The following is a 22,516-nucleotide window of genomic DNA, read 5'->3' on the forward strand; positions in this document are numbered from 1 at the left end:
AATTTTTAATGCTTCTCTGAGTGTTTTTGATCGCCAGTCCAAGGCGACTAACCATCCAGAGGATCACTGAAAAGAAAGAGAAGAGCATTTTAATGGAAGATGCCTTCATGCACAGGTACAGCCTGCCAATAAGGTCTGTGCTGTGTGCATAAGTATGGGGAGTTTGTTCCATGGCTGCAGAAGATGGCACTGAGCTTGAATGACCTTGGCGAAGGGGCCAAGCTCAGTGGTAGAACATCTCCCTTGCTTGCAGAAGAACCCCTGATACAATCCCTGGTATCTTCAGGCAGGTCTTGAAGGAAACCCAGCCTGAAACCCGGGAGACCCACTGCCCATCTGTGTATAAAATACTGAGTTAGATAGACCAAGGGTCTGACTTAGTATAAAACAGCTGTCTTTGTTCCTAAGCCAGCCTGGGATCTGGATGTTCAATTTATTCAACAGCATGTCTCCAGCATTTGTGGTTACAGAGAAATTTCGAAACATCTTCGTGTTGTTTTTTCCCCATTTCCTCAATTCCCTCTCTATCACCCTTTCCTTTCCAGAAAGGTAATATTATATGAATCAATTATTCCTTATGGTCATCGACCAATAAAATTAAGCACACATTTAAAATCATACAACTAGATATAACAATTAAAAACTTAATATAGATAAACATGCATTTTTTAAAAGAAGACAACAAAATATATCTCCTAATCTGCACTGCAGAATCTTCTTCCTCTTCTTCTTCTTAATATTATTAATAATTATTATAATTGCAACTCTTAATGAGATGGAAGAAACAATACCAAAATCTTCCCAGTTCTTAACAGTGGGCGAATCAAGCTCTCTCTTCATTCACTATGCAAGTTATAATGCAAAAGGAAATGATATCAATATTAACACTAATTTCAGATTATTTTAACTCTAATCATAGAGGATTCCAAGCGCTTACATGGGAGTAAGCATCACTGAGGCCAAAGCGACTCACTCCCAAGTAAATATGCCTGGGATCACAGCCTAGGTTGTACAATACTAAGCAAGCCATGCTAATAGGTGTGAAGCAGTGGCGTAGCGTGGGGGGTGCAGGGGGGGCCGGCCGCACCAGGTGCAACATCTGGGGGTTAGGGTTAGGGGGCGCAAATCCACAGGTTAGGGGGCGCAAATTACTTGCCTTGCCCTGGGTGCTGACAACCCACGCTACGCCACTGGGGTGAAGTACATACACCAGTCCTTCTAACAGCAAACTCATGTGGTGGGTGCCAACAACAATGAGGCCCACTGAAGAACAAGAAGCGGGGAATCCTGATTTTTTCAGAAGCATTTTTTTAAAAAATCCAATGAGGACCCCAAAGCTGGGGGTGCTATTTTATGGCATGGAAGTAAACCCTGGGTGCACTTCGAAAGCTGGCAGTCCTTCTGCATTTGCACCCAGGACTGATCCTTTCCCAGAAATCCTCTTACCTTGTCCTGCTACCTGCTTTAACGTCCTTCCAGCACCGCCTACACCCCTGAAGCAACAGACTACGACGTCCGAGTTCTCCTGCGTTTCCCGCAAAGAGTGAAGAACCAGGGCACAGCAGACTTCCTGCCCAACCGAGCCCGCCACACCTGGGAGTGGCACAGCTGCCACCAGTAAGTAGGGGGACTCTCTGAATGGGGCTGGGAAAGGGCTGGGCGATAAACAGGGTTCCCTGTATAATCCCATTGTTCCATGGGATTTAATAACAGTTTTTCATTTATTCATGACACTTTTATCTCACCGGTTCTCCAAGGAGCTCAAGGTAGCACGGATGAATCTCTTCCCACCCCCACTTCCTATTTTATCTTCACAATAACCCTTTGAGGAAGGCCCAATGTCATCAGAAGTGAGCCCAGTGGGAATTTGAACCCCAAACTTCCAGACCCTAGTCCGACATTCTAAAACCACCACCCTAAGAGCCAGGTCCCTTCCTTGCTAATTTTATTAATATATTATTAATAATAATAATATTTGCATTTTTCTTTTACTCAATAAGCAACTTCTGAGCCCAAGTCATCTTCAGATTTTTTTGAGGAGCGGCTTGACAAAATACCTTCTGATGGACTACACTGGTTGACTACAAATCACAGGCTTATCTGGCTGGTGGGAAAAGCTGCAGGCAGCAATTTTAAATTCCCCACCATGCCCTGGAGTGGGAAATTTTAGTAGGCAGTCCTCAGAGCGGCATGACTCCTACTTTACAGAACACAATCCTCTCGCTGTTCTCATCATCCTGTTTGTCTTGCACATGCTTGAAATCCTTGTATCGAATCATAGAATCCTAAAGTTGGAAGGGACCCAAGGGTCATCTAGTCCAACCCCCTCCAATGCAGGAATCTCAGCTAAAGCATCCATGACCGATGGCCACCCAACCTCTGCTTAAAAACCTCCAAGGAAAGAGAGTCCACAACCTGCCAAGGGAGTCCGTTCCACTGTCAAATAGTTCTTACTGTCAGAAAGTTCTTCCTGGTGTTTAAAACTCTCTTGAAAACATTTTTTCCCCCTGAGGCCGTGGGTCTGAATAGCTAGTTTTATTAGCCCTGATGTAATGGCTTGTGAATTGTACATTTTAAACTTTTGATTTTCACTGCATCGATTATTTGTTGTTTTAGATTGTGTGCTCTTTGGGGTAGAATATTTTTATTACTTATTCATTCATTTTTAATTTTGTGAAAAACTATGTACATTGATGGAACAATGAGGATGAGGATAATAACAACAACAACAACAACAACAACAACAACAATTTGAAGAGGTGTCAGAGGAAAGTCCTCCGTTTGAAAGTGTCCTCTGTTTGAAATGCTGTCTGCTCCAATTCCAGTTAAAGGATTTCTCCCACTATGGGGAGAAATACTGTATATTGCAATTCTATTAAAATTACAGCCATTGTTCCCAAATTTGCATGTAGGTTTTCCCCTTTGGTGATTTATTAGTGGCCACCCAAGACAGCTTGCACACATGACAGCTCAGCACAGCTGCCCAATAATAGGGATGTAACAAGGCAGCAAATTTCGCCCCTACCTATATTCGTCACAATCAACGCTGTTTCCATTTCACTGCAATTCAGCTTCTGCCAAAAACTGTTTTCCATCTCCCTGTCCACTATTTAACATACGGTACCCAAGTTAAATAACTTACATGACTATTTACATAAAATGCATTAATTTCTGTGTAAAGGGAACACCAAAATATGGAAATAAAAGAAGCCTGTATTGTTTGTGGACTTAAAAACAACACAACGTGAATGAATACAGATCGCATTCCCTTAGGTGATTTATGTTCTGGACCAGCAGCAAACTTGTAAACTGGAGCAATTTCCACTTCCTTTCCCATTTTCACTGGGATTCTTTAACATCCCTATTAGAGAGTGGCCGGTACTTATGCCAGGCCTGTTCTTAGGGCTTCGGTAATATAGAACACCTGGGACGCAGGTGGCGCTGTGGGTTAAACCACAGAGCCTAGGGCTTGCCAATCAGAAGGTCAGCGGTTCAAATCCCCGCGACGGGGTGAGCTCCCATTGCTCAGTCCCTGCTCCTGCCAACCTAGCAGTTCGAAAGCACATCAAAGTGCAAGTAGATAAATAAGTACCGCTTTGGAGGGAAGGTAAATGGCGGTTCCGTGCACTGCTCTGGTTTGCCAGAAGCAGCTTAGTCATGCTGGCCACATGACCCGGAAGCTGTACGCCGGCTCCCTCGGCCAATAAAGCGAGATGAGCGCCACAACCCCAGAGTTGGTCACGACTGGACCTAATGGTCAGGGGTCCCTTTACCTTTCTAATGCAGAACAGTAACATGAAGAGGTGGCTCGTATAATGATCTCTAGCATTAGAGCAGGTGTGGGGAAACTTTCGACCTCCTGAGGGTGATGGAAGTTATAGTTCAGCGGCAATTGTTGGCCAAAGGTTTTTGACACCATTTTTAGAATCTGGATGCTCCAAGTACATCCCTATTTGCAAAAAAACAACAACCGGGTTATGTCTGTGCCAGGCTCACCCCATGCACTCCTGCTGCAGATCGAGGGCTGGATTTAGGTTTGTTGAGGCCCTAAGCTACTGAAGGTAATGGGACCCTTTATATGTCCAGCTGTCCTTTGTCAACAACTTGTTGACAAACCAGTGATATTTCAGGGAGGAGGCTAGCAGGCAGGGCCCATTACTTACATCATAGGAGCCTACACAAAACAAAACACTGTTGCTGTATGTAGGTTTTATTTGTTTTTTATCTTATATTTTGGAAATGTACATCCAGTGGGGTTTTCCTTTAAATTTTTTTGGGGGGGCCCAAGAGAGTGGGGCCCTAAGCTATAGCTTGTTTAGTTTATCAGGAGTGCTCTGATGGTGTTTCCTGCTTGGCAGGGGGTTGGACTCAATGGCCCTTGTGGTCTCTTCCAACTCTATGATTCTATGATTCTATGATTCTATACGTAAATCCAGCACTGTGCAGATCTGTGTGTCTATCCTCCTGCTGCCATCCTCAGGCATTACCACAGCATGGATGAATTCAGCCACTATGACCTGCTAGATGCGGCCACGGGCAAGAAAGTGGCCGAGGGCCACAAAGCAAGCTTTTGCCTGGAAGACACAACCTGTGACTTCGGGAACTTAAAGCGCTATGCCTGCACATCGCACACCCAGGTGAGGACTGGGAGAGGGAGGTCCTCTGCCTCGGGACAGGTCCTCTGCCAGCTGTTGCTCGCGAAATAATTTAACCCCTGTGTTGCAAACAATAGTCAGTAATATCCAAAGCAACACAATGACCAAATACAATGATACGATATCAACAGACACTCTTTATATAATATGAAATATATGAAATCACATAAACAGAAAACTTATGAATCTCTGAAAGTCACAAATTATGCACTCTTAATGGATTCTCTTGAAAACATAAAACCAAATAAACATAAGTCTTATAAGTCTCTGAAAGTCTTTGAAGACTATGCAAGTCTCTGAAAGAAGAAATGCATCAGATTCTTATCTGGGGAAAACAGGCTGTAAAGCTTTGTTCATGGCGTCCAACGCTGCCGAAGTAGTTTGCAAACAGATGTTGTGAACAGTGATTCCGGATATACCCACTGTTTCGTGGAATTCTTCTTCAGCACAGCATAAGGATACAGAAATGCTTCATAAACCCATCTATATGTTGAATGGAAAGTATAACAACAATTTCTATGGAGCAGTGTATATTGATATCGTATCATTGTATTTGGTCATTGTGTTGCCTTGGATATTACTGAACTATTGGTCACAGGCATGCAAGTAGCGATGCCCAAGGCCTCATGCTTAAGACTAAAGCAGACATGTTGGAAAGTCCACGGTTCAACTCCTGGCAGTTTCTCAGGTAGGTCTGAGGGGGAAAACCTGAATAAAAACCTGGCCAGCCACTGCCAGTTAAGTGAAGACCAGGGATGGGGAACAAGATGCTGCCAGGAGGCTGATTCCTGATATTTCCATCCACCAAAGGCCACCGGGATGGAAGAGTGATGCCATCCATTTGTCTGTTGCCTGACATTACCATGGCATCAGGTAGAGCGTTTGCCTTTGCAAACTGGTTTTTCAAACCACACAGGCAAAAGACACGTCGAGCAAAACACTTCCTTTGCGTGCGCAGTTCAAAGTTAAACCCCACAGGCAAAGGAAACAGGACTGGCAATCATTGTCAATCTGTTGATTGATGGATGCCAGTCTTGCTTTCAGCAGGGATCAACCTGGGTAGGTCCTAGGTGGACCCCATCCCTGTTTGGGCTTAATAATAATAATAATAATAATAATAATAATAATAATGCAATAAAATATCAAACATTAAAAACTTCCCTAATGAGAGCTGACTTCAAATGTTTTCTAAAAGTCAGATAGTTGTTTATTTCCTTGACATCTGACAGGAGGGCGTTCCACAGGGCAGGCCCCACTACCAAGAAGGCTCTTTGCCTGGTTCCCTGTAGCTTTGCTTCTCGCAGTGAGGGAACCACCAGAAGGCCCTCAGAGCTGGATTTCATTGTCCAGGCTGAACAATAGGGGTGAAGATGTTCCTTCAGGTATCCTGGGCCGAGGCCGTTGAGGGCTTTAAAGGTCAGCACCAACACTTTGAATTGTGCTCGGAAATGTACTGGGAGCCAGTGAAGATCCTTCAGGACTGATGTTATATGGTCTCGGCGGCCACCCCCAGTCACCAGTCTAGCTGCCATATTCTGGATTAGTTGCAGTTTCCGAGTCTCCTTCAAAGGTAGCCCCACATAGAACGCATGGCAGTAGTCCAATCAGGAGATAACCAGAGGATGTACCACTCTGGCTTTGTGTTTGGCGCCAAATTAAAGTTGTGTTTTCTGTGTTAGGGTCTGAGCCCTGGTTGTTATGACACTTACAATGCTGACATCGACTGCCAGTGGATTGATATCACAGATGTTCAGCCTGGGAATTATATCCTAAAGGTAAGTCGTCCTCTTCATTGAATTTCTAAATCTGTCAGGACAAAACTGAACTGGTCATAAAATGAAAAGCAATTTCTGTGTTCTACTGTGCCAGTAATATTCGTGGAATCGATTCTGCTTTTTCGCTGGCATTTTGGATGTTTCATAGCCAAAACACTTATCTCCAGATTTGCCATCTATCAGTTTCCATTCTTAAGGAGAGAAAATTTCACAGATTGGGAGGAAATTTGAACATTTTTAAGTTTCTTTTTTAGAGTTTTATTGAGCAACGAAAACAGACAATACACACAAAGAAAAGAAAACCAAGAACAAAATAATATAAGATAGGCATGAGGAGCTTTTGATAATTAAGCCAAAAGGGGGGAAGCAGGAGCGAATAAAATGGATACAATTATTACATTATAAATTGGGTATAAAGCAGAGCTATGTAAGAGGCAGAGACAGGGGGGAAAAAGAAAATCAGAAGGTCTTCCTGTTTATAGATGCTGCCAGATAAAATAACATTTCTAAGGGATTTGACTATTCAAATGAATGATGGCTATACAATACACAATATACAATACATTCTTCATCCTGCAGTCTGACTTGTTCTTTCTGCTTTGTTGCCGCAGGTTCAGGTGAACCCCAAATATATTGTGATGGAGTCGGACTTCACCAACAATGTGGTGAGATGCAACGTTCACTACACCGGGCGCTATGTCGCCACTACAAACTGCAAAATCTCACAGTAAGAGTTCTGAGAATCATAGAGCTGGAAGGGACCGCAAGGGTAATCTAATCCAACCCCCAGCAATGCAGGAATCCTTTGCCCGTGACTTGAACCCACGACCCTGAGATTAGGAGTCCAGTGTCAACTGACTGAGCAATCCTAGAATTTTAGAGCAGCGGTTCCCAACTAGGGGTCCATGTAACCCACACAGGGGGTCTGTGGCACCATTCACATAACAAAAACTACCATAGAGATATCAAATTTTTCAAAAGTAGAGAGTCCATGACTTGGCTTTGGAAAAACAGGGGGGATAGTACTTAGATAACTGGGACCCACTGTTTAGAGACTAGAGGGGATCTTGTAGGTCATCTAGCCCAACCGCCTGCTTCAGTACAAAAGTCCAATATCATCTGGAGGTCCACAGCAGTGGTGTAGCGTGGGTTGTCAGTGCCTGGGGCAAGGCACTGCCCGCCAATAGGCTGCAATGAAGGGGCAGAAGTGTGGCGACCTATCTGAGTGACAACCACAGCATCCCATGAGCATCGAGCAGGGCGGAGAGCAGGACAGGGGATTGGTCGGGAGCAGGCATCTTTCCAAAGCCCATGCGAAAGGTGCCGTAGCAACCAGACGCTGCCCAAATCTGCTTCTCAGTCTACCTGTGCAAACATTGGGAGATTTTTTGTGTGAAGATGAGGACACACTATTTTTAATTTGTTATTACTGTTTTACTTTACTTTACTTTACTTTACTTTACTTTACTTTACTTTACTTTACTTTACTTTACTTTACTTTACTTTACTTTACTTTACTTTACTTTACTTTTGACATTTTGCACCCCTAAGAATTTTGCGCCCAGGGCAACCGCCCCTGTGGTCCCACCCACACTACGCCACTGGTCCACAGCATCCTCATCCCTGAATGGCAGCATGCCTAGCAGATGGCCACCCAGCCTCTTCTTAAGCACCTCCCAAAGCAGGTCTCTTCCACTGTCAGAACAGCTCTCACAGAGTTCCCTGGGAAGAGGGACTGACAGTTAAATCAATCTGAGAATTGTAGCTCTGTGAGGGGAACAGTGGGGAGGTGTCTCAGCACTCTTGACAAACTACGGTCCCTAGGATTCTCTGGAGGAAGCCATGGCTGCATAAAGTGGCACAATACTTTTTAGAATGTATGGCTCAAATAGGGCCCAAGTCACTATGTCCCTGCAGATGCTTAGAACAAGAGGAGCTAGTGGCAATCAAAGTCCCCACCTTCGATCATTTCACTCATGACCACTAGCTGCAGCTCCCATCTTTCCTTTGGCCTCTTCTGCCCAGCCCATCCTTTCTGCATGTTTTGGTTCCTGAGGCTGACCAGAGTCAGCTTTTTCATGCTTCTAAAGCCTTTTCATGCTCCTAACCACATTCGCTGGACCGCCAGTATAAACAGGAGCCTTCCCAGAACTGCACTGCAATGCTTGTTGATTTTGACAAAGGAACTGAGAGGGGAAAGGAAGAGGAAGGGAGTGTTTTCCCCTAAAATTATGTAGTTGTGTTGCTGCTCTTTTTTATTTTTAAAAAACACATAAAAATGCATTCCTAGCTTTGAATTCTCATAAAAAGTGCATTTCCAGTGTTTTGCTCCAACTTGGGTTTTGAATGGAAAAGCAGGAAGACGCCTGTGGTGGATTGGGATTGGACCTGGGGATATGGTGGTGCTCAGAGCAGAGTTCCCTGAGCAGCCACAATCCTGGATTTGCAGGGGTGCCAATTCTGGCTCCCCAAATGTTAAGGAAGGAAGATGAATGGGAGTTGATCCATACTAAACCCTGCTGCAGACCATCTCAAACTGGCAGAGTATTCAAAACTGGACCTTTCTTGGGCTCATTTGGAACACTGACTTCTCCTGTTGAAGCTAAGCTGCTTTAAGAATTTAAATCCAACATAGCATTGGGAGGGGTGGCACGCCATGCCTTAGACCAGCGGTTCTCAACCTGTGGGTCCCCAGATGTTGTTGGACTACAACTCCCATCATCCCTGAGCTCTGGCCTTGCTAGCTAGGGGTGATGGGAGTTGTAGTTCAACAACATCTGGGGACCCACAGGTTGAGAAAGGCTGCCTTAGACTGTAATCAAGAGGGTGTGACGAAGGCATGCACAGATGGGAGCATCCACTGGCTTACACACACACCTGCGCGACACTATATTCAACCGTTTTTGCTTCAGCCATGCGCCCTCTGCTGAACTGCTGCCAATTGTATCAACTCCCCAGTGGGTTGTAAGCAATGTAGTTCTGAGTTAAAGTCACTTAGAGGTCTACTTTGTCCCACTGACCAAATGATTTGCTCCAGTGGAACATTAATGCGCAAGGGGATGCGCATGCAGGTTGCTGGTAGCTTTGTGGCACAATAGCAGCAGCTTCCTGCTAGCACAACTTTTGTGTTGGATTCCTCTGTTGCACAACATAAAAAAACCTCACCATTCCACTCATGCAAGACCCCACTTAATCTCCATACCATAGGAATATAGTTTAAAAGTGTGTGAGTGTCAGGGACTGGGCAGAGGAGGAATGGTGGAGACCCCCTCCCCAGCCTGACCCTTCCAGAGAAGAAGAAGACAGTTCAGAATTACAGTAGGGGTTTGAGGGAGGTCACAGCTCAGAGGTAGATGAGGGGGAAAGCTGGGAAATGATGGGAGAGGAGGAGGAAGAAGCACCAGAGGGGGGACAGCTGATGGACACAGTGTCTTTAGAAAGCATTCCAGACCCCCACCTCCCCCAGAACCCAGCAGGCATTTAAAGTAGGAGAGCAGAGAGTTCAGAGGCAGAGGGCACATCTCAGCAGCCGTGGTGATGATGCATAATGGAAGAGAGAGGGGGGGTGGAGACTCACTCGGAGCACTGTCATTACTCCAAGAGGCTGCATTGGTAAGCCAGATGGGCGGGGTATAGATAAATTATTATTATTATTATTATTATTATTATTATTATTATTATTATTATTTGTTCCTGGCAACCTATCATGGGGGTTTGACTCTGACACCTGACAATGAGCACAACAAACATCAAGGAAGTTGCCAGTACAAAACTGATGTACAGTTGCTGTCCGTAGCCTTAGACCTTTCTCCCTCGCTCTTCCTTTTACAGGTCTTGATTCCAACCAGGGTGGTAGAATGGTAGAGGCCTCACTCTTCCCCTGTCCCCAGACCCTGCAAAATCCAAACATCTCTCAAGCTGGTAGCACACCCAGAGGAAACGGCTTGACTGCCACCAGCATCTGCGTGAGAGGACAACCGTTCGACTGCTTCGTTTTGAGAACACAATTTAAAGAGTTGTCACTTTAAATACTTTTATAAATACTTTTGTCTTTAATCTCTGTGTCTGTTTTGCGCAAAGGTCATCAGTCATTTGGAGTGAGGGGGGCATGTGATACGTGTGAATGGGACACAATAGTCCGCTCTTCATTGAATATCTTCTATCCCAGAGCAGGGAACAAAGCAATAAGATAAACAGGGGGGAAATGGTATATGAAAATTGCAAAATTATATAAATAGGTCCAATAAACAACAAAACTGAACAATCCTGCCATGGTAAGCAAGCAAAACTACAAGCAGCCACCATAAGTAGCAATCATGTTGGACCTGGGCAGTGTGGGCCCCTGTAAATTCATGGGCCCTTTATCTTCTACTGTAGCTTTGCTCTCTTTCAAGCAGAGAAGAAGCACTCCAACTGTGCTGGTCCCGGGGGGTTACCGTGCGGCGTGGTCCGTGTCCAGTCCAAGGTCGAGGGTGTGGTATGGAGGTTGTCTGTCAAGGCTGAAGCGGGGTCCAAGGCAAGGAATCGGGTGTGGTCAGGAATTCTGGCAGAAGAGCAGGATAGGGTGCCGGCAGGAACAGGTTACCAACAATGTTGCTCCTGCAACCTGGGACTGGGCTGACTGGCTTTTATCTGCCCTGAGGCATAGGGCAGCCCCGGTCCACAGGTAACTCGCCTCTCTTGGCCTGGAGGCGAGCACTCCTCCTGTGAGAACTTAGTTCCCTCCGCCTCTCTGCCCTGAGCCTCTGCAGCTCAGGAGAGACTGGAGGGTTACCGGACCCAGAGGCAACCTCACCTTCCCCTGACGGGGCTGAGAGTGAAGCAGCTGCAGGCAATGGGTCCTCCATCACCTCCGGAGCCAGAGCAGATTCTGCTGGTGTCTGCTCCTGAGGATCTGGCACAGGTGAGGGCCCTTCAGGTTCAAGCCCCAGCCCCGGCTCAGCTGGTCCTGGAGGCGGGGACTCCTGTGCAGGCTGGGATTCCTCTGGTTCAGCCTCTGAATCTGATTCCCAGGCCATCACTCCAACACTCGATTCAACTTAGCAGTGTTCACAGTGGATTCTACAGCACAGTCATCTTGCTTCACATAAAATGGAGTCTCTCCTTCATGTGGTGTCTTTAGGATACATGGTTTTATTTCCACATGCAGTCAAACCTCGGTTCCCGAACAGCTCCGTTTTGGAATGTTTCACCGAAACGCCGAAAACCCGGAAGTAAATGCTCCGATTTTCGAACATTTTTCGGAAGCCGAACATCTGACGCAGCTTCCGCTTGACTGCAGGAAGCTCTTGCAACCAATCAAAGCCACGCCTCAATTGTTGAACATTTCAGAAGTTGAACAGGCTTCCAGAACGGATTACGTTCGACAACCGAGGTTTGACTGCATATACAACCTGAGCATAGGAGTATTAACACCCCAACAGATCTTGCATCTGTATGAGGTTTCCAGGGGAGCCCCAAAGCCCAGAATAGAGCAAATATGTCTCTGTGTCTCTAGCTTCCGGCCTCCTTCCAACTCACTCACACACAACTCCGGCTCTGGTTTTATGTCACAGCTAGAACCCAGAGCAAATTCTTTGCTTATGCTGAATCGTGGAACTTAACCAGCCACGCTTGACAAAGGAACAGGTTTGGCAAGCTTTGCCCTCACAGATATAGGGTCCCAAGTTTGGTAGGGAATCTGGGGTTTCATCCAGACTCATAACAGCATTGACTGTCTGAAGGAAACCTGATGCATTTGTAACACATCGTAACACTCTAACTCTAAAGTGACATCTCTTGTATCAACAGAAGGTGGTCTAATTGCAGGCATTGTTCAACCTGCTGTTCGTTTGTTTCTTTAAGGTTCTAACCTTTAATAACTGATTAATCAATGTTAAGCTTTTTCAGCCAACTGAAAAGGCATCTGCAAGTCATCAGGAAACACATTTGTTTGTTTGCTGGCTTTGTTTTTGCATACCAGCTGGTTTTTAGGACAGTTAGCAACCTGGTAAACAATACAAACAAAACAGTTTAAACATAAATGGACACTTGGGGGGGGGGACAGGCTTCTTACAGTCCGAGTAGAACCAGTATAATTAAAGGACATGGCTAACTTAGATGCATTCATTTCAGGACTGAGTAGAACTTAGTTGGGTCCAATTCATTAAAGTCAGAAATGAACAGGGCAGCTCTATCCATGTCTGCTTATTTTCTATGACTGGTTGTAAGTGATCTGCCTTGCTCTTTAATAACTGTGCTATGAATATGCATTTGTTTTAACTGTAACCCTCTCTCAAATTACAACTGCAATGAAGAGCAGGTAATCACAAGAGAGCCTAAACCAGAGGAAAAACCTATGCCCATGTATCCAACATCTTCAACAAGCAGGAATCAAGTACTGATGGGGCTTCTCCTTTCACCTCATTGTAACCACCAACACAACACAGTACACGGCCACCAACATACCTGAAGCCCTGCAACTACTGGAGAACCTCAGACTCGATTCTCCGCCAGAATGGCAACCAACAGACCCACCAATTGTCAGCCATGACAAAACAACAGCAAGCGACTGTACAACAGTCAAGAGGAAGAAGAAATTGCAGAAACGACACGCAGCGCAAAGCAGTACAGTCAAGGACCACTCACAGAACTGTCCCGCCGAACACACAACACAGGACGGCAAACCAACCTCAGCTAAAATAACATACCATAGATTGAAAACCCTGAAACAACAACCACATATGAATGAAGCATCCTGAAATCACCTCAAACCGATGGACTGGTGACCCCCCCCCTCCCTTTTTCCTCTCCTCTCATGCCATTAATATTGCCAACACCACCATTTCCCCCCCCCACCTCATCCTCCACAGAAGTCCCCCACTCCCATCCCCACCCCAATACCAACCCAGACGACACCAAATCATACTCCCCCAACCCCAACCACCCCAAAAACACACAACACACACACTCAGCCCCCCATTCCAAGGACTCTACCCATAGCACAAAAAGAACCACACATAGAAAAATAGACACACACCCCACCAACATCTCCTCCTTCAGCACACAAAGGCAAAAAACAAAATAAGCAGGTAAAAGGAAAACAAAGGAAGAAAGAAACCCATACCAACTAAAACAATACCCCCAACCTCAATAAAACAAATCAACAAACAGGCTAAAATCTGACACACAACCAGCACAATGGTGGCGCCAGAGTGTGCTAATACCCATATCCCCACTCCAACAAACCAATAATGTTGTTAATAACACTGACAACATTGCTTATAAACCTTATACCCAACACAGGCATCACAAAATACTGCTCCAAAATCCCACAACCCCCCTCGACGTAATCAAAAAACAATGGGAGGATTACATAGGCTATGAGATTAACCCCACCCAATGGAATAGAATGTGGTCTAAACTTCCCTTTAAATCCATCTCAGCTAAAAGAAAATAACTCACCCTGAAACTCACTTACAGATGGTACTTAACACCATGGAAACTAGCGCTGATACACCCAGGAACAACACCAAAATGCTGGAGAGGCTGCACCTCCACAGGCACATACCTCCACATGTGGTGGGAATGTCCAAAAACCCAACTCTTCTGGACATCAATCATACAAGAAATATGCAAAATAACCAAGCAAGTATTAGAAGTCAACCTAGAACTGGTCCTACTAAACATCTTCCAAGATAATAATGCCCACTCACATTATAAAGAGCTCATAACCCACCTACTCTCAGCAGCCAGAAGCCTTATAGCCAGACACTGGAGAGACCTGTCAGGAGTAAGCATGGACCAATGGTATCAAATAGCATGGGAAACAGCCTTACTAGAAAAGCTAACCAATAAACTGACACAGAGACAAATAGAAGAAGACTCCTTTACCCCAGTATGGCTCCCCTTTATCACATACATAGCCCAACAGGTCAACAACAAGAATCTGCCAACAGCATACGAATCAATCCAAACACACGCATGCACCCCACTCACACACAAAAACAAATCTCATTGTGGCCAACCAAAGACAACCCACCACACCCTAGGCCACCACCAAGGAAATACAACAAGCGAACTGTAAGAGAACCAATACAAGTGACGCTGACACAAAACCCCACACATACACTAAGCAGAAGAATAGAAGCATAACCACCCCACCCCAATCACTATCCCCCCTCTTTTCTTCCCAACCTAATATTGCACACAACACTAATGTCTCGCAAGGAATGAAACTGATCTGTAAAAAACAGAACTCGAAAAAAGAGACAATGCACGTATTTTTGCGAACGGAGAAATCTTTAATAAAAATATATTAATAAATAAATGAAGTGCAGGTAAGAAATGCAGCAAATGAATAAAAGCAGAATAAATACTCAAGAGTAAGCCCTATTGGTTTCAACTGGACTTGCTCCCAGGTAAGTGTGCATAGGACAGCAGCCCAAGAACAGCTGATTAAGGTTGCAAATCTATGCCTGATTACTAGGGGAGTTAAGTCCAACAGAACACAGCAACGTTTACTTTTGAGCAAGCCTTAATAGGATTACACTGGAAATTGCAGTTCAGGCTCAGAGCTTAAAAGCTCAAAAGGTGCAGGAGAACAGAAAGGTCTACTTCTGGCACCAAAAAAAAGACGACAGCAAAGTGAGTGCCAAGACCAGACAAGCCTCTTTGGGGAGAGAGGTCCTTAAACATGGTGCTGCCACTGATTAATATGGCTATGCACGACCCCCTGACTAAATCTCTGATCAGATCAACTCTTCCCTGGGCCAGCCCAGGGACCCCCCACCTCCACCATGGATCTGGCCTGAATCAATTAAGGGGATGGAACTAATGTTCATGGGACATGGGTGGCGCTGTGGGTTAAACCACAGAGCCTAGGATTTGCGATCAGAAGGTTGGCGGTTCGAATCCCCGCAACGGGGTGAGCTCCCGTTGCTCGGTCCCTGCTCCTGCCAACCTAGCAGTTCGAAAGCATGTCAAAGTGCAAGTAGATAAATAGGTACCACTCTGGCAGGAAGGTAAACGGTGTTTCTGTGCGCTGCTCTGGTTCACCAGAAGAGGCTTAGTCATGCTGGCCACATGACCCGGAAGCTGTACACCGGTTCCCTTGGCCAATAAAGCGAGATGAGCGCTGCAACCCCAGAGTCAGTCACAAACTGGACCTAATGGTGAGGAGTCCCTTTACCTTTATCTTTACTAATGTTCATAATTTTAAAACACTGACTAAACAAATAGTGGGGGGAGGGGCGGGAGAGGAGCTTCTGTGTGAAAACAGCATCCCAAAATGCAAAATCGCATACAACAATGTGCATATTGGGAGGAATTTGCATTGAAATGCCGCTGAATTTTTCATAATAATTGGTTTGCATACGTCTTGGTTTGCATACGTTTTGGATTACAAACATGTCAAACCCGGAAGTGCGTGTCCTGGTTTGCAACCTTTTTTTGGATTACAACCCATTTTTTTTATTACAAACAAATTTTTTGGGAGGCCCCATTGGTGAAAGCATGCCTTGGCTTACAACCTGTTTTGGCTTGCAAACGGACCTCCAGAATGGATTATGGTTGTAAACCAAGGAATAATAATAATAATAATAATAATAATAGCAGCAAACTGGTGTGGAAATGTGAAGATCTGAAGACTGGAAAGATGAGAATCTGAGAGAACCGAAATGGAGAGGTTTGCTCCTCCCTAGGAGGCACCTTCAATTACGTTTTGTAGATGTCACATTCGGAAGCCTGCCAGGCCATTCTACATGCTTTCCATTCATCTAGCGCTCCTGAGATTAGACAGTAATCCTCCCTCCGCCCTCCCCAAGAAAGAGCAGCCAAGTTCCCAAGCTGCAGGGCCTGGGAAAGCAGGTCAGGGCAGAGACAGTCAGGAATGAGTAGAATGCAGTGGCCGATTCAGCACATTCCTCTCGGAGTTAACCCCTTGAAAGAAGCAGGAGAGGACACAACTCTGGTTTTATGCATAATCTCCAAAGCCAGACCTCTGTAACTGAATGTTTTAGGACAGCGATGAGGGATCTGTGTCCCTACACCCTTGTGCAAATTAACTGAAATAAAGTCGGCATGTTCGAAGGTCACAGGGAGAGAAGCTTCGTGATTGCCACATCAATGAGTCTGTCAAGCACCCACAAAAGATGTTTCGGGGGTGCTTCAGTTGTTATGGTGTCGGAAGCCTGCAGCCAATAGAAGGAATGATGCGCTCGCCACAATATATTGAGGTTCTACTAAAGAGAGTTATTCCAGAGCTGGAAAAGAGGTACTGTATTTTTCGCTGTATAAGATGCACTTTCCCCCTCCTAAAAAGTAAGGGGAAATGTGTGTGCGTCTTATAGAGCGAATGCAGGTGGGAGGCTCTGTCAGCGCTCCCTTTAAAGAGCTGCGTGGAGCATGTGTGTGGCTCTTGGGGGCTTTTCCCCCCACTCCACGTGCTCTTTAAAGGGAGCGCGGCTCTTGGGGGAGCCTTAGCCGCACGCAGCCTCTCCCGGGCAGGGGATGAAGGCTCCCCTTGCCCGGGAGAGGCTGCACGCAGCTAAAGAAGAAGCCAGGACAGCGAGCGGGATCCTGGCTGTTCTAGCTTCTGGCTTAGCGCGTGGCTCTGTCCCTTCCCCCACCTCCCAGAAAAGCCCCCAAGAGCCGCACTCCCTTTAAAGAGCGTGCGGCTCTTGCAGGAGGGAAGCCAGTAAGCTTGCTTTCGCTGAAGCCAGGAGGGCAAGAGGGATCAGTGCGCACTAATCCTGCTTGCTCTCCTTGCTTCAGGGGTAGCCCCGCAAGGCCTCCTGAGCGAAGATGGAGGAGCGCTCCCTCTTAGCTCAGGATGTTTTGCGTTACTTTCTTATTTCTTGTTTTCCTCCCCTAAAAACTAGATGCGTCTTATCGTCTGGTGCATCTAATAGAGTGAAAAATACGGTATCCTGGTGGTACTGGGATATTGCAGCAGGACCTAGCCCTCTTTCACACATCAAAAGTGGAGAAGAAATTCATGACAGAGCAGCGAATACAGGTACTTGATTGGCCAGGGAATTCCCTGGACGTAAATCCCATTGAGAATTTGCGGGCTATATGCAAAATATGTACAGATGCAGCAGAACTCCCAACTCAGTTGAATCCCCAGCAGCATGGTCAGTAAGGATTTCAAAAGAGGCCGACTTCTGGATCAGGCCCTGGGCCCACAAGCAGGATACGAGCACAATAGCATTCTCCCCACATCTGTTTCCCAGCAACTGTTGTTTAGAGACCTCCTACTGGAGCTGGATTGTACCCATCATGACTAGTAGGCACTGACAGCTTTATTCTCTGCGAATTTGTCTGGCCTCTCCAAAAGGGTATGGGAAGATTTGATGCTAATGACCAGGTGGGTGATCTACCAGGCTCGCATGTTAAGCACACTGCTTTATGGAAGTGAGTCATGTGTTAGAGGGAACGTTCTTTCATATGTGGTGGACTTGTAAAAGGGTAAAAGAGTTTTGGGAAAAGATCCGTAATGAATTGGGGGGGGGGAGAGTTTAAAAGTACTTTCCAAAAAACCCCGGAGTCCTTCCTGTTGGAGATAATTCAGACTAAATTCATTCTGGAGGTCCGTTCTTAACCTGAAACTGTTCTTAACCTGAGGTACCACTTTAGCTAATGGGGTCTCCCGCTGCCACCACGCGATTTCTGTTCTCATCCTGAAGCAAAGTTCTTAACCCGAGGTACTATTTCTGGGTTAGTGGAGTCTGTAACCTGAAGCGTCTGTAACCTGAAGTGTCTGTAACCCGAGGTACCACTGTATTTAAAATGGGGGCTCATCACGGGCAGTTGAGCACATCAGGATGTTGATGCCCTTTGACTTCCAAAGCACTACACAGACACTTAGCAAGAGAGGATCCGCCCTGCACCATACAAAACTCAGCCGGCCTCCTTACCGCCTCTGAATTCCAAGCAGAAAGTGCTTTGAACATGAAAAGGCATTCAAGCCACAGGGGAAAGCGGGTAAATATGGTGAGGAAATGGCTGTGGCGAGAGTGTGCAGGCAGATCAAAGAGCTTGCAAAGCACCTTTGGCAACGGCAAGCAAAGCCTGCCGAGCCCCAAAGCAGCAGGTGCAAGGTTCTTTCTCCGCAACTAAATAAAGTCACACGTACCTATTCCAGTCTGTTTAAGTTACAGACAGAACTACACCCCAGGCCACATTTTGCACGTACAGTTGTCTCTCGGGTTACAGACGCTTCAGGTTACAGATGCTTCATGTTACAGACTTCGCTAACCCAGAAATAGTACCTCGGGTTAAGAACTTTGCTTCAGGATGAGAACAGAAATCGCGCAGCAGTAGCACAGCGGCAGCAGGAGGCCCCATTAGCTAAAGTGGTACCTCAGGTTAAGAACAGTTTCAGGTTAAGAACAGACCTCCGGAACGAATTAAGTTCTTAACCCGAGGTACCACTGTACTTCTAAACTCAATGTGGGATCTGTTCCTTGTCAGGTGACAAGAGATTCTGACTAAACGTTAGGAAGAACTTTAAGGCAATAAGAGCTGTTCAGCCACGGCATGGACTCCTTTGGAAGGTGGTAGACCCTCCTTCACTGGATTTTTTTTTTTTAAGCAAAAATGTATAAAACAGGATCAAATGTTTGTTGGAAATGTAAGCGAAAAGAAGGCACCTTTTATCGTACGTGGTGGCTATGTAAGGTAGTAAAAGAATCTTGATAAATGATTTATAATGAGTTGGAAAAATGTTTAAAATAACTTTTTCTAAAAAACCTAAAGCTTTTCTTTTAGGAATTCTAGGTGCCAAAATCCCAAGGGAGCAGAAAAGACTATTTATGTATGCGGCCAAGGCTGCACGGATATTATTGGCCCAGAGATGGAAAGAAGATAAAGTCCCTACCAGAGAAGAATGGTAGATTAAATTCATTAAATTGATGGATTATGCCGAATTGGCAAAAATGGCTGGAAGAATCAGAAATCAGGAAGACCAAAATTTATAATTTATCTTAAAAACCATTGCAAACAATGAAAACCAGGTTTTTTTCTGGGGGGATGCATACCCCTAAACATTTTGTGAATCTAAATTTGGCCTCATTGAGGGGCAGTATTTCAATATGAGTAGGAGAATGAGAGCACCCCTAAACATTTTTTAAAGGAAAAAAGCATTGGTTAAAACCATTAGTAGGACTGGAATAACACTTGTAGTTTAATGGTGAATTTCGGACATAGAGAGATAAAAGATATGGATTATTATAAAAGATGCAGGAGGAAATGATTCGTAATAGGACCCTCAATGGGGAGGAGGGAAGTCCAAGAGATTCTTTGGAATCTTGTTTTTATGTTGTATATTGGATATGTGATTGTAAAACATTGATCCGAAAACTAAATAAACAATTTTTTTTAAAAAAGACAATGTTGAGCTGGACAAACCAGTATAAGGTCGTTTACTACGCCTTCCAGTCACAGTGCGCACATTGGAATCCTGCATGCGAGACAGCCTCCCGGTGGAAAATAGGAGTTTTGCTAATCTAATAAACTCCAAACTACCACTAAGTGGCAGTCAAGGACAAGCTATCGCAGGCAATTTAGTTGATTTGTTAAACAGCAGCTATTCTAGCAGGAAGGCAGGAGAACCTCTTAGCTTAATGGAAGGTGGATAAACATTACTGGATAAAAACCATCCCAAGTGTCCCGCAGCAGGCCCAACCTGTGATTCATCAGGCGCTGACCTCCAGAAGTCTCTCTGAAGCATCAGCAGCAACGGAAGAGACTTCCGCAGTGATTTCAGGCGCTCACATTGCTTCGCAGACAAAGTTCTGTTGCAATCCTTACAAGCAGCCTGAAAAGGTAAGTCAGCTTTGTTTTCATCCTGCGCAGTTCAGGAAATAGCACCCCAAAATGGTTTCCAGAAGCAATATTCGGGATTAGTGTTGCTTGGGAAACTGAAACCAAGAGATTGCTGTTGGTTCATGTCCTATCTGACTCTTTTAAGGGTTCATAAAGCTGTTTAAGTTGTGTTTGAATTCTACAAATGATAAGCGTGAGTCAAAGATGATGTCCTCCAGCTGTTTTACATTATATTACATTTTAAAATTACCAAACATCAATTATCATTATCATTTCGCTGCTTAATGCCGGTATATAAGTGGTTACAAAGTACAAAAAGCAGTTGGGCAAACATTTAAAAAAGAACATCCATGTTTAAAACACACAATAAAACTGGGGTGAGGAACATAACGCCCAAAAGCTGAAAGTGGCCCTCCATTCTTATCTGGCCCCCAGAAAACTCTCCTTACCACCCCACCCTCTCCCCCCAGGCCACACCCTCTCATCACCAGCCCTGCTTCACACCCTCCTTGTGTGTTTTTGCCCGGCTGGAAGGTGCCCTTGAACTCTGATCATGCCTCTTGCTTGCCTGCATGGAGGATAGACAGCATGCACAGAAACTAGTCTAGTGTGCAAGGAAAAATTTACATTAGTTGTTCCACCCACTTTGGCCTTCCAAAGGTTGTGGAGAATGGAATGTGGTCCCTGCACTGAAAAACACCGTATTTTTCACTCCATAAGACACACTTTTTTCCTCCTAAAAAGTAAGGGGAAATGTCTGTGCATCTTATGGAGTGAATGTCTGGTCCCGGGAGCCAAATTGCCCAGGGGCAAAAAGGAGATCATGCTTTTTTTTTTTTTTTAAAAAGAAAGAGGGAGGTGGGTGTTGAAACAAAGCCGGTGATCAGTAAGCGATCGGGAGGGAGATAAGGCTGCTGGTAAAGGAGGCTACCAGGGGAGGGGGGAGGTAACTTGCAAGGAGAAGAGACAGGAATACTAAAAACAAGCAATGAGCAGAGAAATTAGAAGAAAAGGAGGAGCAAAAAACTGCTCCGGCTAAGGAAAAGACACTAAGGCAAACAAGAGGGAAGGGGCTGTTGAAAGGAAGCAGCTGATTGTGATCAGGAGGGAGATAAGGGAGGCTAGCGATAAAAGAGGCTGCCTGGGAGGGGGGAGGTAAAAGCCCATGGATCCTCAGGATTTTTGTATTGGGTCACCCCAAATTCACCATCAGATCACATAGCATGTCCATGGCTACAGCCTGCACCCCCCGCAAAAAAAATCACACACCCACTGTTGCACAATGGTGTAAAAACGTGGTTACAAAGCACAGATCCACATGGATCCTCAGGATTTTTGCATTGGGCTACCCCAAACACACCATCAAATCACACATCATGTCTGGGGCCACAGCATGAACCACAAAAATCATATATCCACTGTTTCATTCAGAATATTTTTTTTCTTATTTTCCTCCACTAAAAACTAGGTGCGTCTTATTGTCAGGTGCATCTTATGGAGCGAAAAATACGGTATTGCCCTCCAATGCAAGAAAATAGATTATGCAGTTCATTTGGCAAAAAGGAGTCAGTTCCACCAACTTAAAGCAAACAGGAGACAGATCTGCATATCAAAAGTTTTTATTTTCCTTTCCAGACAGATTATCGCTTTTGTATATCAATACTTCAGAGGATGGGTAGTACTGGACGTCCCAGGGGATTGTAAACATGCCAGCTCTTTTCCTGGCACCCCTTGTGCCTTCAAGAACCACATGCCCAGCAGGAATTCACCATGCGGTTTGCCCTGGCACCAGGATGCAATTCTCATGAAGAGCTTTATCTGCTCTAGCCTGCAGATCTGGCAGCCAAAGAGAGAGCACAGCTGGCAGCTGTGAGCCACTCGGAAGGGATGCCAGCCCAGACGCTTGAGCTAGAGTAGGGATTTGGCAGGGCCAGAGGCAGATTTAGGACAGAGCAGTGGCGTAGCGTGGGTGGTGCAGGGGGGCCGGCGGCACCGGGCACAACATCTGGGGGGCGCGCTCGCTCTCGAGTGCTAAAATCCACGGGGTTAGGGGGCACAAATTACTTGCCTTGCCCCGGGTGCTGACAACCCACGCTACGCCACTGGGACAGAGTTCCACCGCGTCTTGCTGTTTGCCCTACACTCTTACTTCATTTCCATTCCTTGATTCTTTCTCCCCTCTGTATGCACTAGTTTATGGAACAAGTCACAACAGACCGGGTTAAATATGCTTCAGGTTGAGCGCTTTCGGGTTGCATTCTGCGGCGACCTGGAAGTAAC

General features: G+C 45.5%; 1 protein-coding gene across 2 annotated transcripts in view; it reads left to right on the forward strand.

Annotated features, from left to right (window-relative positions):
- The window catches only part of LOXL1 (lysyl oxidase like 1), a 36,061-nt gene extending 25,575 nt beyond the window's left edge, over nt 1-10,486 (forward strand). The window contains exons 3-7 of one of the 2 annotated variants that reach the window (XM_081838982.1): nt 1,480-1,617; nt 4,481-4,637; nt 6,335-6,430; nt 7,042-7,199; nt 10,262-10,486. In XM_081838982.1, coding sequence (XP_081695108.1) covers nt 1,480-1,617; nt 4,481-4,637; nt 6,335-6,430; nt 7,042-7,161 — 511 coding nt within the window. In that variant the 3' untranslated portion in view covers nt 7,162-7,199; nt 10,262-10,486. The remainder of the gene's footprint in view (nt 1-1,479; nt 1,618-4,480; nt 4,638-6,334; nt 6,431-7,041; nt 7,200-10,261) is intronic. The other variant, XM_081838981.1, reaches the window with a different exon arrangement.
- Nucleotides 10,487-22,516: the final 12,030 nt, after the last annotated feature.

Source organism: Podarcis erhardii, assembly GCF_964252035.2.
Source record: "Podarcis erhardii genome assembly, chromosome: 14".
Lineage (NCBI taxonomy): Eukaryota > Metazoa > Chordata > Lepidosauria > Squamata > Lacertidae > Podarcis > Podarcis erhardii.